Source organism: Xylocopa sonorina, chromosome 10 (genome assembly GCF_050948175.1).
Source record: "Xylocopa sonorina isolate GNS202 chromosome 10, iyXylSono1_principal, whole genome shotgun sequence".
NCBI classification, from domain to species: domain Eukaryota; kingdom Metazoa; phylum Arthropoda; class Insecta; order Hymenoptera; family Apidae; genus Xylocopa; species Xylocopa sonorina.
The window spans coordinates 3,722,636-3,741,018 of record NC_135202.1 but is presented as its reverse complement, the minus strand read 5'-3'; the positions used below and the strand labels follow the sequence as shown (position 1 = coordinate 3,741,018).

General features: G+C 34.3%; 1 protein-coding gene across 1 annotated transcript in view; it reads left to right on the top strand.

Annotated features, from left to right (window-relative positions):
* The first annotated feature begins 8,611 nt into the window (after positions 1 to 8,611).
* The window catches only part of LOC143428582 (uncharacterized), a 30,098-nt gene continuing 20,326 nt past the window's right edge, over positions 8,612 to 18,383 (top strand). The window contains exon 1 of the mRNA XM_076903581.1: positions 8,612 to 8,992. Within this exon, the coding sequence (XP_076759696.1) occupies positions 8,873 to 8,992 (120 nt within the window). The 5' untranslated portion in view covers positions 8,612 to 8,872. The remainder of the gene's footprint in view (positions 8,993 to 18,383) is intronic.

Below are 18,383 nucleotides of genomic sequence, written 5' to 3'. Positions count from 1 at the left end.
TAAATTCGATAATAAGCAATATTTTATTTCATTTTTAATTTTGTTTTGATTTCAATTAGTAATAGTATAGAGGAAAAGTAAGAATGACAAAATTATAGGATTAAAAAATTATAAGTATGTTAATAATTAAATAAGTAATAAACTAGTACTTAAAAATACGAAATTATTCGTAAATTGATTAGTGGTATTGAAAAAAGTGGTATATTTTAAAAGACAACAGGCTTTCTTTTATTTTTTACATATTTATTATACATACAACGTTGGCTGATGTATTGGCAGCACTGAAATTCAAACGTTGCCAATAAAGATCATAGGTACGCCACTGTCAGAGAAAGCGAGTGTATTCGCAACAGTGACACAAGCATCCATTTACGATACCTTATACACGGAGAAGATCAAAAGATTCTAAGCGTGCACGATTATTCGCTTTATGCATCGGTGCATTCCCCACCCGCGTGGTGAAAACATATTTTTTCCTTTGAATCTGCTTCTTTCTTTGAGAAGTAGCTCGCTCGCAGTGCACGAATACAATATGCTTCTCTATACTGTACGCCTTCTAATACTTTTCCCGACAAATGAAGGCGGCAACTATTCAATTTAGCTATTTACTTAAATAATTTCAGTAGTTCCTGTTACTGTTTGCTTATCATGCAAACAATTGTATATAATCGATTAATTGAATACTAAATATTGAAAACGAATTACTGAAATTATCGAGATATCTATCAATTCGATAAAATTACTTATATGCTTGCATTGACAGTTCATGTTAAAAAATGGAACGTGAATGAAAAAAACGCTCAAATATTTCTAGGAAATAACTAGGTACAATTTTAGATTGCAAGATGTTGTGTAAAATAGTGTACAGTAATATTTGTTACACTAGGAAAAAGCAGTCGACATCTGTGTTTAATAGAGCATATTAATTCTTCGTTTTCTAGTGAATTGAACTGTACAATAATATGGTATTAGAGCTACCTATATAGATAACAACCGGTGTAAACGTTTTACTTATATATTATAGTAGAGATAAAAATCGCAGATTCTGTCACTGGAAAAGTTCCAAATTCCATTATTTAATTTCGAGTTTTGAGATTAAAAATGGATAGTGTTAATTTGTTTCTGCAGAAGATTTTATACATTTATTTATCGGTGCCAATTGTATTACTTTAAATTGAAAAGTAATTACTTTGTGACTGAAATTAAATTAAATTTTTTTATGTGAATCCATACGAAGCTATTTCCATGTATTTATTTCGAAATCTTCAGCTTAGCAAATTGTACCTATATTTGTTGTATCAGCAGTTATGTTCATTATACGATAGTAATTAGGTATGAATGTGTATGTATTTACGAGAAATTAGATTCTGTAAAAACATAAAAATGTTTAAAATGAAGAACTCTTATGCTTCTATAATATTATTTATAATATAAATTATAGAAAATAACCTCTGTAATGTATAATGTATTATTAGACTGTAATGTATTGTTAGATGTATTATTAGAGATTTTTAATATCTCTTGAATTCAATCGCGAATAAGATTGTAAATATTATTGTTAAATGTCTCGGTATAAAAGCTGATATAAAATCTGTTCAGTAACATTTTAATGCCACTGCACGTGTTCGGTCGTTATTACGATGGCAAAACAATCGTGCAACTGCGGTTTTAAATTTACAACAGATCTTATCAGGATTCATGCAAACGTCAGATATTTCTTCTTAATTACCTCTCATGAAGTTAATCGCTGGATAGAACGTGACGTGATAGGATTAAAATCGAAGGGAAACAAAAGTGATATAGTAGAAATGAATGTCTCTTGTCTGTTGATTAGGTTTATAGGTGTAAAAAAATGAAAGTACATCAGTAGTTTATGTAATTGGAATTTTCACCCTTTTGCAGTAGTATAGAAATATTTATTTCTTAATAATTAAAGCATTTTGTACTTCTGGCAACGAATGCAAAAAGTACGTAAATTCTATGGTTTATGCCTGATAAATTTCATTCATTATGTTAATATAGATAATATCATATATATGATATCATAAACAACACGAAATATTAATGATGTTTGATTAATTTATTGAGTTGCAGTTGAATCCCTATTATCTGAATTATTGCTGAGCATTAATCTATTTAAAGTAAGAACGTCCTATTAAATGAAAATTGTGAGATGGCGGGCAGAAGTAGGTGGAGACTTTTATTATATGAACGACCTGGTTATATGAAATAGCTTGTTGCCTGACTGGTTCATATAAACAGAGCTCTACTGTACTCTTTACTTTAATACTCTTTGAACAGGGGGCAGCTATAATAAGTAGAATTCTCTATGAAATGTAGATTAAAGTTACAGTTTAAAATAATCAGAAAATTGGTCGTATTTCCACAAGGTTCAGAGCATTTTACATAGCCCAAATTTTAAATAAGTCACAAGATTTCCTTCATAAACCGATACTCGAGAAAACAAGTGCGATTCCGCCATCATTTCACGCGAGACATAGTTCAATCGGTGAAAGTCTCATTCAACTGTACGAATCAATTGAAATCAGGTCAGACAGATGGAATACGCACAGCATTCGCACTTTGTCTCTGATTATAATCACGAATTAAACGGCGATCTGTCATCTTTTAAAACGCATGCGTAGCGTCGATATATTTCGTGATCGTTCTTCCTAGAATCACCAGGAACCATAAAAGATGAGCCAGGATTTACGGCGGTCGTGCCATCACTCGCATCGCACGTTTCCCGCTTTCTCCACGAATCGCTGGTCTTAGTTTGTACGAGAGCATTTGCAATTCCCGCCCGTTCTCTTGTTCCTAAACCGTTTGGCTGGCTCTGATTGGCTAAACGTCGACGCGTCGGGCAGTGGAGTGAAAGCACAACGCATTTTTAAATAAATGTTACTCGCGACTTCATTTAACGATATTTACAAGTTTTGCCGATGAACTATATACTTGTACATATACACGAGAAGTATGTGGACATTTTTGGATACAAAATGACTGATCTTACTTTATTGAATTGAATTTCCATGGTCTATCGAATCGCACACTCACGTTTAAAGGAAGGAAGAAAGAGAAAGAACCGCCATAGAAATTAATTTTTGCGATTAACCATTCAGATAGTCATTTATAAATGTCTTATCATACCTTGTGTTTTGTACCGTGAGAAAAGTAATTGAAAAAATTCTATTAAATCTACAGTTATGCACTTAAATTAACATTAATACAAATGAGGTACAGAATAAAAATTCATGTCCATTACAATAGCTAGCTAACAATAGTGCTAAAATGCAGACTAAATAATTTTCAATTCAATAATTTTCAATCAACACGATAAATCTAGACAGCAGAACAATATAACAAATTTATTAGCGCCATAACATGTTTCATGAAACATACCTCGCTCATCATCGTCCGCAAGTGAAAGAAAGTAGAAAGTGTAAAGATTGTCGTGGTTCGTTACGTTTTGACGTTTTTAAGCGATTATCTTCAATATCGATATTGTCCGCACGATCGCGAGAAAAAAAGGAACATTACGCATCACAGGCAAAGACTCGTTTCATCGTGAAGTTTGATTACATAACGTCTTGACTTTTTTTTTTACCGGAGAATGTATTTTCTCCACGTAAAACCGTGCACAATTCAGTTAGATCGTTTTTCCACCAAGATTGTGCGGCTGCATTCAACGAATTCGAACAATTGGCCCAGTGTACGCATAATTTCGTTTCCGTGGGTAAATGTAGAGATGTATCAAAGCTGGGAAATATTTGAAATGTTTTGAAGGGAATCGTACATTACGATTGTAGTAAAATTTCCACGAAGGTAAATGGTATTTGAAAACATCAGTCGATTCTAATGAGTACTTAGTACATTGGCTCTAGGTCGGATAATAGAGATGATTTTATGGCGTGAAGTAAGATGGAAAATCTCTTTCAGAAATGAACTGAACTTTGTTTTAAAGACAGAGTGACTTTGAAAATTCTTGGCATTTATATACATGAACAGTAAGAGCACCCAATGCAACATGAACGTCTGGGTGTATCTACATAAAATACCGTTACTCGTTGCACTGGTTTATAGACTTTTACCATTAGTGCAGGTATACGTGAAAAATTTTCAAAGTAGTTTTACTTTGTTGTAAAACGCAGCTCCAAATATAATTTTTATTATTCCGGAGTCTCATTTGATGTTTGAATTGGTTCAACTGCAAGGGGACAATGAATTTATTGTGGGCACATAAATGCCATAGACACTGAAAATGCTGATACATCTCGTTCTCGTTTCTTGGAACTCGCTTTCTTTTCTGTCTTATTTGCTTCCATTCTTTCTTACACGTTCTTTTTTTCGTTGACTGTGGTTCAGTTTTTTTCGCATGGACCTACTATGCTTTTCTCGATTTAAACGTATTGTATTTTTCATTTCCTTGTAGTTTCTTCTTCTTTTCCTGACATTTAACTAGACAGTATAATCGATGTTTTATTTTTCCTTGGAAACAATTACGAGTCGTGGAACATGCGGAAAATTTTCACGATTTATTTACCTGCGCGATTATTTCTATGGGTAATGAGACGACATGATGGATTAATAATTACTTCTAAAGAAATTATTTTACCCCTTGATGACTAGAGATAATTATAGTATTATTATCCTACCTTTGCTTCATTTTTCTCTCTTAAACGAAAGTGTATAGTCACGAACATATCTAAATAAATACCCAGTACAATTTAAAAGACCTAGAATCGGAAATATTTAAAAAGCATACATTTATATAAAGCAGAAAGAAGTGAAGTCAATCTTGTTCAAAGTACTTTAAATTATACAGTTAATTGTGAACTCATATAACACTTTCCTTTTTCTTGTACCGTTAATAATTTCCACAAGTGGTTCGTTCGACTGTAAGCAACAGGAGAAAAAAGTTAATTCAGCCTAATTATTTCATTTCTTTTTTAACAGAAATGATAATTTGCGTGTGTAAGAAATATTGAGTGAAAAATTATCTGGACGTCGCAATCTACTCTCTTCTTTTCTTACGTTTTTATTAGCAATTAAATATATTACTGCGTACGTTACAGTTAAATATCTACTGTCTAGTTTCCAGATAAATGTTTTTATCCTTAATGCGTATTTAAGAACAACTCAATTCTTCTATTTATATCACGAAATTTTGGTACAAGTTTAAACGAGGTTATTTTTGAGTTATCTTTCTCGACCGTAGATTAATTATATCATATTGGTGTTACATATAATGTTTTTTTATTTTGAGGAAGTATAATAATAAGTAATATATTAAAAATATATTATATTACATTAAATGTATTTTTAATATATCGTTGCATTAGAATATGTAGATGCAAGAAATAGAAAGAAGCTGTTAACTTATTGCATGTAGTTATTTAAATGTTAGAACGAAATCTGAAGAAAAGTGAGATTAGATGTTGAAAAACTACTTTATACATTCTAATGCTTTCTGTTGTATAAACTAATTATTATTATGAACTGATTAAAGTTGTAATGGCGTCTGAATATTGGCATAGGTAACTGCTTATATCTGCAGGAAGGAGAAACAAAAAGCACAGTTTGCAACCTGTAGTTGTTACCGACGAGAAATCGAAAGCGACGGTGAAAATTTTTTATTAACAATTACATAATGAGAGGAAATGCAGTGACAAGCGTAACCGTTACTTTTCTAATGCAAGTGCTTCAAAAAATGTGACTCGAATTCTTCATTATCATGGGAAGAGGAAAGGTGTTCAAATGTTGCAAGTTCTTTGGAATGTTGTCACGTAAATAAATCGGACAAAATATTAAGATCCTTCGAAAATAATAAATACTTTTTAATAGCTTGTAATTACTCTACAAATCATTTTAATATTCTTAAAGTAATCATCTTTATATATTTATTGCGATGTAAATTGCAATATTATAATTATAAAAAGAGATATTATTTAATATATTTTAATATATATATTTAATAATGTATCATTTACGTTTCTAACACTCTATAATGTTTCTCATTTTATACGATAAGAAGCACTGCGATTAAGAGAGATTTTTTATACATTGCTTACTTTAATAACGCGTGATTGTGTAAAATTTTGTGCAATGTTTCCACGTCGTGAAATAAGGTAAACGGGTCGGTGACAAAAAGTGTAGAGGACGATGCATTTCATTTGTCGTCCATAGTGTACAGATGATCTGCATAAGTTCCATTTACGCGAAAACGATGCTAACGAGGTGTACGTAAATTTTCGTGGGTTGGATGATTAACGATCTCCAAAGTTGAGAAAGAGTTAAGAAGAATTTACTCTTTGTTCTGGCCGTCTCGTCGTACGCAGTTACACAATGAATATGCTCATGAGTTTTACTCGAAATTCGTATGACATATGCGTATATTTGCGTATATTGTATACGAGACATTTTTATGTTCCCCTGTTGAAATTCATAACTTGTTGAGAAGAGTAGTGGTATTCAGTCGATAACAATGTTTATTCATTTTTTGGACTTATAACACTTTCTTTTAGTTATAGTATTTTTCTTGATTGATCGTGTTTTTTTTTTGTATCTCGTTTACCCAAGAATATAATAATTACTGTAAAAATAGTTAGTACATCGAAATGTAATAATTATTGTACAAAAGTACATATTTCTGTATCTCTAACACCAATTAATAGTCAAACTCTGATATTAATATAATGCAAACATAATTGTTTGTGTTAGTTACATTATTGTCTCTGTTTTCTTTACACTTCTGTCTTCTTACGTGTCATTTTAACGTTAGACGATAATTCAATTCAACATGTCAGTGACGTTTATCTCCAACTTGACACGCAGCTTATAGTGGAATGGTTAAGTTAATAGCTATCGCCACGTTTGTGTTTCAAACTCATGTTAAGCGGGTATTCTATCCCACGTATAGCATGACGTACAAATTTTGTACGTGTCAGTGATTGAATGGTGTGAAGTTTTTAAAAAAATAACGTCTACTTTTAGCGTAAATATTTCATTGCTTTAGAGCGTTACAGAAGAATATTGAATTGGATGGCAAATAAGAAGACCTCAGTTACAGAAAAAATATTGAACTCTGTTATTAGTTAAGTAATGCAAAATGGTGTTACAAGTTAGATCTATAAATGTAGTTGATAATATACTTGTTTTTAACGTTATATTTTGATTTCTATTTACGGGATCAAATCTTTGCCATCATATTTTTATGAAAGTACTAAGTGGTAGGAAGTTTAGTTACACCCAGTATAGAAAAACTGAAATAACTGCAATTATATGCAAATAGTACTTTTTTTGTAAGTATTGTAATTTAAATAACAATTATTCAATGATCACGCCACAGTTATTTATTATATATTAGCAAATCGTATCAGAAATTTCCAAAGCAATTAACAAATCGTAAAGTTTACAAACGAATACATCGCTAAAGAATTTTCAGAAATTAGCATAACATTCGACTCAGGGTATAAAGTCTATAAAATGTGCCTCTTTGCTTGAACATAAAGCCGCTGAACTCTAAACACCTCTGAATGAGTTAAAGACGTGAAATTTCGAAAGCCTTCGGCCGTTGCCCGCGTATTAAATGGACGTCGATAAACAAAACGTTCTCAACGCTAGTTTTTGCCATTCCTCTCAATGGCCCTTCATTCTGTTCATTGTCATGCAAACATGCCCTCCCACCATCGATGAACACTGTAATATGAACTTCCTTGGTTCTTCTGCTCGTTCACTTCCTGTACGCAGGTACCGTCGCTTTTGGAGTGCTCTTTCGTTCGATGTTCTGTGTTTAACGTGAAAAACGATTACCTTATGGCGTACTTTTCTTCTTTCCATTATCCATCAACAATCTGAATCACAAACTTTAAGTGCTTTGTCGTCTTGATCGAATGTCTCTGAACGACTATTTCATAGTTCTCGAGCATCGATCAATTATGCGAAAAATAGGCTTGTTAATGAATTTTCTTCGTCCACGATACATTTCTCATGCAAGCGAACGTGTACGACATTATCGCTCACACTACCGTATCGCAACGGTTGTTTACATCTTTTTAAAGAGAAAATGTTTAATCGCCTTCACCGAAAAGCAGCGGCGCCTTTCCAATTCCGTCGTTCTTGCTGCGTGACGAGCTTCGCATACAGCTCGAGCGCGCGCAAACTGAATAACCATATGTCCTTTAAAAGTCTACTGGTGAGAGTTCCACATTCAAAATGAGTCCCGTCTCCGTTCCTGGGCTCGTCCATCCGTTCCTCGGTGGTTTTGATGCAATTTCGCCAAAGCAGGGGAAAAACAGAATACGAACCAGGTGGTGCCAGGTGGGGGCAGTGGGACAGCGGTAGTGGAAGGTAGGGGACGAGCAAAACATTGCAAAACGTTCGATTCGAACGTTGATCCCCGCGTCAACCTGGGACCCCATCAACGTCGGTACCATTATTGGATACGTTCGTATAAATACAGACGCACATACGTGTAACGCACACTCGCACACGATACGTGCGTTCACAGATTTGGTCTCGCCCACAAACGCGCGAGCGCACGCGAGGTGGCGCTGTTTAGAAAGTCCGACAACGAGAACACGCTGGGGTACACCTTGGTACCAGAAGACATACCCATCGGAAAGGTATACCAGGAGGTTCAGCAACTTCAACTGGCTGGTGGGGATAACCCTAAGCTAGCGGTGTCAGACGGTGCCGGCCGCTCACTGCTCGTCGATTCGCCGAGCGATCGACACCGAGTGTTCTCGTCGATTCAGAAAAAGCGAGAGGATTTACGGAGAGGCACGAGACAACCGAAAAGGACACACGGAACGTAGTCAAGAGTCAGTCAAGCCGGTTAGTCAGTGTTTGGGTAACGAAGCTACCGGAGAAGATGGAGAAGGAACAACCGGATTCCTTGGCCACCGTTGCTGTCGTGTCCGAGAAGATGCAGCACCAGGCACACAGCAATTACGCGCCCAGCGAGGTGTACTCCTCCGCCGAACCGCCACCGGTAAGCGATCAGATCTCTTTCGCTGTGAAACTCCCGTTAAGAGTCGGAGGAAGGGTCGGGGAAACTCTGTTTTTATCGAAGTAAACCAAGTTAAAGAGGTTCAGTCGTTTCTGAGTAGCAGACGATGGATCGAGGTTGCTTGGTCAATGTATTCCATCACAGATTAGGAGTCAGGTTTATTTAGCTCACGCTCATGGTTACAAAGAGCTTTTAGCACTACTCTACTGAACTATTTCGGAGTTTCTTTTAAACCAATCCAATGGATACGTACAAGATCCATTTGTAAATGGATGCAACTGATATTGTTTAGATGTTGCAAGGTTTTCGTTAAAAATTTCATAAAAGGTATAAAAGAGTACATTTCATTTACGATGTAAAAGTATCCAAAGTGATATATATATCACTTGGTGTAGAAATTTGAACAACTTTTTCTCAAGTCGGATGTCCCATTTCAGCGTTTGACTTTCTGAACAATATTAGAGAAAATGGATATCAAAATTTCAGGTTTCCTACAGACGTTCCTTTTTTTCTATATCTTTGAATTTGGCAGACTTAGTGTTTGGTGAAGAGTGAGTCTTTAAATAATATTAGTTAGTGTTCTGAAAGCAATAAGGAGCTTGGAAAGTGTTAGAAGAAAACTTAAAATTAAGATTAATGAAATCTATCAGCACTGTGCCACTCCCATTCTTTTGCCCTCTGAATCTTAATTTATACTGCGCTATATACTGCGCGATACTATTATTAATAACATTTTAATAGTATTGTTTGGTTTAAGAGTATTGAGTTCAGATTTTTTATTTTCAATGCCAAGCTCGATTTTGGTTTGGGTAAACTGTTCGATTACGCTTTTGTTTCCTACAAATTACAGAGAAGGGCGTACTGTAAGCAGAATTTACAATTCAAAAACAATTCGATATGGTGTGTGACTCCGGAACTAGGCATTGTTTGAATATCGATAATGATCGCTTTGGCAACAGTAACAATATACTGATGCGCTGAACATGATTAATAAAGTAATTTTTTCTAAATACTTTTCATAAATTTTAATGTCGTTAAAGCAGTAGCGACGAATCTGTATACAAGAGTTGAAAAGTATTTTTGCACTGTAAACTTCTGGTATTTAATTTGAAAATATATTTTTGAAAACGGTGCTAAGTTATATAAACTCTTGATGGTATCTAGAAGCATGTTATTAATAAAAATTAGAATTACGCAGTACGTATAGATATTTCTTTCAGCCAGTGTAAAGTGGAAAAGCTATACAGACTTTATGTTTGTCAATATCTGTTATCAGTATACTAGTTTTTATCGTCTGTTGAATGCCCGCCTCTGTCTTGCGTTACTACCTTTTCTTGAACAAATACAAGAATGAAGTGCATAATTTTTCTATTGTCTCACTAATAATAACTTGCAGACAACATTTTTTACAAAAAAGTAAGTAATAAGTAATATTTTTTTATAATTTGAATATTAATGAAAAGGTAATGAAAAGAATAGCTGAATAATCAAATACAAACATAATCTTACACAAATCAACTACAAAGCTGAAAGAATTTCTACGTGGAGTTCGAAAGAGAGACTTGCGAGGATATTTAAAGTCAACTGAAATAACAGATTCTCACATTGGCAAGGTGGTTTCGTCCTACTCGAATTCAAACGACTCGACTAATCCACACGAGGTTTCAAGGATAACGAGAAAGTACAGAACCTCCATAAGTAAAGAAATTATTTAAATAACCTAATTCGAGAACCTTCTTCTTATTTGCACCGTGCGTGAACACGAGCGACAAAGAATACGACTCTTTGGATGATCAAAACTGTGGCACGAACAGTTTTCCATGACAGTTCAGGAAATTCTAACAAAGGAACTATTCAGGTGGTTTTAGAATCGCTCGTAACTAACAATTCTTATGTTCCTCCTCAAGTTTTTTTAGCACGACAAACATTATGTAATGCCAATCCTACGTAGTCGTTTGTGTTCCGATCTTTGGACGAGACTGCGCGGTTGATACACTTACCGTTCTGCTAACCACAATTAGTAGAATAAAACGAGCCTCCGCAAAAAGTGAAGAAAGGATTTCAATGAACTGTCGTTCGCGCTCTATTTGTTTTCTTACTTAATTTAAAGGAGATATTTAATAAGGTTCGACAATAAAGTCATAACGAAATAGAGTATTATTACAATTAGAATTACGCCTACGCGTCCCATTTAGCGAGGTAGGTGCAGGAGAATTGTCAACGGCCATGTTGGAAAAGTGCGCAAGGACAGGGGATCTAAGAATAAGATCGTACTATTATTTCCGCCTAGGATAATGCAATTATAAGTGCGAAGGTCTTTTTCTAATTGAATTCGTTTATTGAACGGCAAATAAAATTAGTATCGTTATACTTATATAATATAAACAATTGCATGGAAACAATTCTATTGTTACCTTCAGATATTTTAAGCAGAAAATAACAATCAACATGTGGTTTGATCAAAATTACATTATTTGATTAAATTAGATATTCATTAAAATTACTTTTTTAAATTACTTAAAATCGAGTTTGAGCATTGTTTATCAGTCTTATAAACGACAGGACAGAGGTTTAAAGGTAGATCATGATATTTTATCACGTAGCGGAAACGGTAAATTGTGCCACGGCAAAAATCAGTCTGCCTTTGATACGTTTCGAATCGTGCGCGTTGTTCGCTGTTTTGTAAAAGAGCACGGAAATCCGTACGGCGACGTGCTTCCGTGAAAGTTTCTGGACAAGTTTAATTACACCAGCCACGCTACCATATCAATGCGTTCCTGTTTATTCGCTTGATCGATCGAACAGTCGCGAGTGAGAACGGGAAAGAGCCGCACGCCGGAGCGGAAGGAAACGCGCGGGAAAAGCAAACTTACCGTTTTACATCTCCCGATACCTGCACGATACCCGCGGGCAGGGCACTTTTTAAGGCTAGAAAAGGATAACGAGTTCGAAACGTGTTCCAATAGCCAGATAAATCTTTCTGTGAAACGAAACGACCGATACGGACGAAAGAATTCGTCGGTCAATTAATAGCGCGCTTTCTCTAGCTGCAATCGCGGTAATTGTTTGAACCGATCGACGTAAAATGAAAGTTCTTATCAATTTCTATTCTGCTATGTTTCAAGCTTCTTTTCGTCCATAAAGAAGCTAATTTCTTGATAGATCGGAACGTTCTAAAATTCTCTTCTTCAATTGGCAGAAAAATCGAATCGATAATGAAATTTTAAATCGTATACAGGGTGATGAAGGCTTTAAAAAAGTTCTTCTTTACGAGCATTATTCATGTGCATAACATTAGATGTAGAAGACGAATTACTTAGTGGCGTATGAAGAGATCGTTCAATCTTCTTGCGGATAACATATGCTTGAAACCAAAAGAAGGATACTTTGACATTTAATTATCCGCTACAAAGTATAGCTACAATAGGAAATCCCAGAGAAATAGATGATACTTAGGGGACATAAATTATAGTACTTGTAATTAATGTTTACTGTGGAAGCCTGTTGCTCATACATGCATCCGTTCTAGGTAAATGAATGTACTGTCATTGACGAGTCGTTTCTCAACGAAAGCTCGAAAGAGAACAGTTAATCTCTGTTGCCAGAAGTATATCATCGTGGGAATCCGAAATTATTACTTCGTTTGATAAACGCATAAAAAGATTACAATTACGAATTTCATTAATTTTTTTGTCTGTTTGCAATTGAATAAGTTTATTATGATTTTGAACAAGTGCTATTTCAAATTTCTTTACAATTTGAAAATTATAACGCATTACGATTTATTTGAAATGTTACTTTATATCTACGGCTAATTGAACTTTCATATTTCGCGAGCGTGACGCTGCGTGTCCTGGAAAATCATGCACGACGCGGTTTCATTTTCAACGTCGGCCACGCATTTTTTCATTCGTCTGTTTCATTAAAACCGGAAACTTTCTACTGCACGCAGCTGCTCGACACTTCTAGAAATTTCCTTGGCTTCAGTTTAATTGACCTTTCGTTTCTTTTTCTTACAATCAGTTCAAAAAACGTGGGTCTACATTAAATCTATCTACATCTATCTATAAATTGTAGTTAAATACAGACGATATTTTTATATATTTTCCTTATAAGTGAAAGGTTAGAAAAAAAGATTAGCATATAAAATGATAGCGTATAATTTCATTTGTTTTGAGAGAATATAGTATATTTGTTGGTTAAAGTCAATATAAATATTATTTTTCATTTGTTTGTTATAATATATTTGAAATATCTTTGATCATCTCTCGGTGAAAGAATTACATTGTTAAAAATTACATTATTCTGGTTCTTTAAATAGTATTAACACGTTACTATGCGATGTCAACTTAATGTAATTAATGCTAATCAAATGCAAAGGTACTTTCCATTTTCTTACTTCTTTACCATTTTATGATGACGTCTCTTTTGTTTTTGTTGCTACTTAAAATTCGTAGAATTACAGCGTACCAACTTGTGCCAATCGCACTGGTTTTTGTCGTGAAATAAATACCAACGGCTGGGAACATTTGCACGCCTGCAGATTTCACCTGCAACGACTTAAACTCCGTTTCTTTCTCAATCGAATCGTGACTAGAATAGCTCTATCCGAGCTGAATGGAATTCGCGATGTGTCAAGTTAGCGCATGTCGTATGATCGCCAGCACCGTTGCATCGCGATAATTTTGATTTCCAAGAAATCGCTATTCGATTATCGTAGTTTCCATTAAGATTCTATCTACTGCAATTTACTTATAAATTGTTTTGAATTCAACTTAGCATTAAATTTATATTGAAAGAATTCAATATTTTTCTACTTTAGAATTTGTATGTACAATGAAATGAAGCTTTGGTCGATTCTAGTTGATATCAATTCTTAAATAATGTATCAGTATTTAGTTATTATAATGTGCTGAATATACAAAAAAATATTTAGTTACTATAATGTACAAAATATACAAAAAAAATTAGCTTTAGAACTGCAAAATCGGATTTTACGCAATCCGCATCGAATAGGTCCTGGAGACTTTAACGCTTGGGTTGCAGGCTATTGCGAGTTAAAGTTGAAAGCACACCAGTCATAAGTTAGATAATAATCGTGTCATAAAGTGGCCATTCCGCTATTATTTGAATAGCAAGTAACTGAAACTTGAATTTTCTACAACATTATATAACGTGATCTTTTACGTTATACATGTATCCCTTCTTTCCTACCAGCGTTCTTTCTAGAAATTCTCTGATATTACTCAACGAATATTCATTTGCAATACTTCATACATGCATTCTACAATTTTTAGTTTACCCAATTTATGTTGCTGGACTGCTGTGTGCGCGTTCTTAATTTCTCAATTCTTTTTCAATTATGCTTTCTAAAGTCTGTTGGCTATTCCTTACTGTAACATATAAACTGTTTTTTCTTTGCAAATGGGTTGACACGAAAGGGTTAGTTCTATGAATTAAAAGTGATAATATTATGTTTGAAGTTTTGTTTTTGAGAAAGGCGAATCCGAAAATTCTTTGTAGGAGATTTCAATGGAGATTTTAATTTCGTCACGTGTTGCTAGTGTCTTATAGACGTTACACATTCACGATGGTTTATCAAAACCATTTCTTTTTCAAAGTAAAAGTCTAAATGTGATATTCTTCTTCTTAATTTAATTAGTTTAATCAATTAATATCCTTATTTTTAATTTAGCCTTTAGCTTTACTTATTCCAGTTCGATTCGCACTGATAACAGATGATATATGCATGAATAGAGATCCGTTGAGATTTTTATCCTCAAGAAATAATCTTCATTTATTAGAAGTTTCTGTACGATTGTTTTTCCTTATTTGCTCTCAGCTTTGCGTGTTTATGCAAATTAGCGACCAAGACATTTCTTACATAAGTCAATATTATACTTCACATACTTGTTTCGCGGAAGTGCAAAAGTTATTTCTAATATTCTTCCGCAATTTTAATTAATTTCTGCTATTTTTAGACAGCAGTTTCTCTCAGAGGAACGACAGCAATGGTTAACCATGAAGTTGATACTCTGATAGAAATTTGAATAGGTATTAAATCCATACATTTCAAAGTTATGAAACAAGTTAATTAGCAGGTTCGATCGTAATTAATGTTTGCGCTGATAGAAAACAATTACGCTAGTCGTTACGGAGCTACTGAATATTTTGTATTTTGCTCGTGTCAAGACACACGAAGTATTTAGATCCCGGAAGGGCGACAAGCGCTTCTAATGCTTCCGCCATTTTAATTAGCCGCAACGGGTATCTTCGCGAACTAAAAACGAAGTCCCGTACACTTGCGTCGACTGACAAGTCATTGAAACTCAGCTCTTTAAACGTCTATGCCTTAAAGAATATTAATAATTTTCTTTGTCAATATTTACAAATCATTTCGTACTTCAATATTTTCTCTTATTTCCTACCAATGTAAAAAATGGAAAATTAGATGGAACTAAAAATAGTCTGTTGCCTACAGATATCACTACTGATCATTACCATTGTAAATTAATCACTTTTTGAAAGATTATAATGTTATACAAATTTAATTCTACGGGATTTTTGTACGCTCAGAATATGTTAAAAGCCCAACTTGTTTTTCAACTTTCGAAGAGCTATGCGTCATCGAACCATCGCTATTATACTTTTTGAAAACATTCATTGTAGGTGTATGAAAAAAATCTGGCATCTTCAAATATCACATTTCTTGTTTTTAAATAGATAAACCAAAATTTCACCTAATCATTCTGTAATTATTGAAAAACGAAAAGAATATAGAAATGAAGGCGAGATGTTTGAGGCGAGAATTGAGAAAATCTTGTTGGTAGCAAATTACTTAAAACTGTCGAGCGATAGTGTGCGACGACAAAACGACCAGTGAGTCAGAGCACGTCGAGGAGGGCACGCTTAACAATTTTGTCATGCGGCGTATATGTATAATAATCCTTTGGTCTCTCTTGGAGTGCCTGGCAACAGTGCCTGTTTACTTTTGTCTGGCAGATCGAGCAGCATAAAGGCAGCCTCGGATGGCCTACTATCTCCTCGAGGCCTCTCACCTTAGAGTCGTCCATCCACATCGAGGTCATTACGAATACGTGTGTACAAGTACAGTCCGCGCTACAAACGTTTGCCCTTTTCAATTAATTTACCAATTAAAGGTATACACGTAATCACGCGCGGACCAGGCGTCTCGAACTGAGCTTTCATCCCATGGGAAAATGTTAAACTCACCTTTCGTAAATCTCGATGCAATAGTCTAATACTAATAACCCTAGTTATCATAGGAATGTCTTTCAAACAAACTTGTTGACGTTCGATGCTCGTCGAGTTTCTTTCACGGGTCATTGCCCATTTTTCATTGATCGATAGAGGAACAGGTGATTAACCAAAGAGAAAAAGTAGAACAAATTTGCGCGGTGTTGACATGCAGGAGACGATAGTTAATCGATACACCATGTAAATAGCATCGCGTGTTGATGAACGATGCGCAAGGTAATTTATCTTTGCGGTAACTGGTACACTGTTTGATCGTTAGCTGCACGAGGCTTTGTACAAGTATGTGTTAAAGGACGAAATTCGACAGTTTAATTCCTTGAACATATTTGTAAAAAATGTATTTCGCGTTTGTATGTTAATGGCTATTAGCGCCATTTTGAAGGAATCCCTTTGTGCATCAATACCGCGGATTATATAGATAGAGTTCTCATCTTTGGAAACCGCTCTGTAACTCGTTCTGTGGAATGCTGTTAAATTCTTTTGTCATACATTAAGCTGTATGCCAAAAAGTTTCTTCTATTTGATTAGTTGTTCTCTCATTTTAAAAATCCACGACACATTATATAAAATGAAGCTCAGTTTTAGATCTACCCTTTTATGATAGCTAATTATCAAATAATTCTACAGACTTGTGATTTACACACGTTGTATAAAGCATTTGCAAACATGATTACAAGCGTAACCGTTTGCATTCATTCAAATTGCTTTTCAAGCTTTTTGCGTCGATCTGATTTGATTTTTTTATGTATATGGAATTATGTTATCAATGATCTCGATATCATTCTCGTCGAAGGTTAAATTTTTTCGTAATTATTAATGCAACGAATGCATCGCATTTATTTTACTATTCACATAATTATTCAACGAGGTTATACCATACCTGTTACGTTCAAAGACGTGGAACAAGAATCTAAATCTATCGAGTGTGTCCTCTATGCAATGCTTGTCAACTAATTACCGAGATTAATCTCGATTACCAATATCAATCCATTAATAGGGCATGTCGAAGGAATTGGTGAACGATTAATGACAGGAGGAGCATTTGTAGGAACGATAAACTTTTTTTCCGCAGCAGAGTTCGCAAACAGCAGAACGGATTGAAAATGCAAAATAATAAGCATCGAGATACAATTATTAAAAGTCCAGACTTACTTTAGCAAGCTTATTTCTGTTTCTGGACAAATTTAAACAATTATCTATGAGTCAAACAGTTATTTAAACAAGAAGTCACGTTAGCTTTTGCTTTGTTCAATTAAATGAAATATAATTTTTAATTTAAAAAAAATTGTTTAAAATATAAATTATTTCTTTCTTTTCTCTCTTATTCTAAAGTGATGAAAAATGTGAATAAAATAACTTTCATACGTAAAAATTACAATTTTATAACTTTTTAGTTTCGTTACTCGTACAATTACTCAAGCAAACTATTGAAAAATTGATCGGCGTGAAATTTATAGACTTCCGAAAGGATCACACGAGTGACTATAGTTTTCTGCGTCGCATCGTGGTAAATAAACACTTATTATAGGAACGACGAGAGTCTCCCTCCATTTGAATTTGTTCACTTTTCCCGCGATTAAGGTTGATTCTGTGAAGTGGGAACGAGAAAGGAGAGCGTGAAACGACAAAAGACCTCGACTCGGTTGGTTAGCCAGCATGAAGTTTCATACATTCATGTGATTGCATTTTGCGTGCGCACACTTTGCATCGACTAAATTATCCTGTAATGATCCTTGCGCACGTTTAACCGCCGCGTGTTTCCGTCATGTTTGCAGAAACGCACCGCGTTTACCACGAATTCTCATTTCTGTTCGAATAGAAAGATCAATAACCAGCACTTGAGAATTCTATTGAGTACGGATTGCCAATCTATTTTTGAAATTATATTCTTTAAATAGACTTTTTACTTTAGTACTTATATTTTATTTTTTCATAAATGGCACTTTTATTTCAGTTTAATTTCTATTTTTTTCAGTTTAACAGACAGTTTAACATAAATAAACACGATAATCAATTCAATGTTACTTGTTGCTAGAAATTTAAATTATGAAAAAAGTACCATATAAATGTGGATTTTTACCAATTAGTAAAGTAG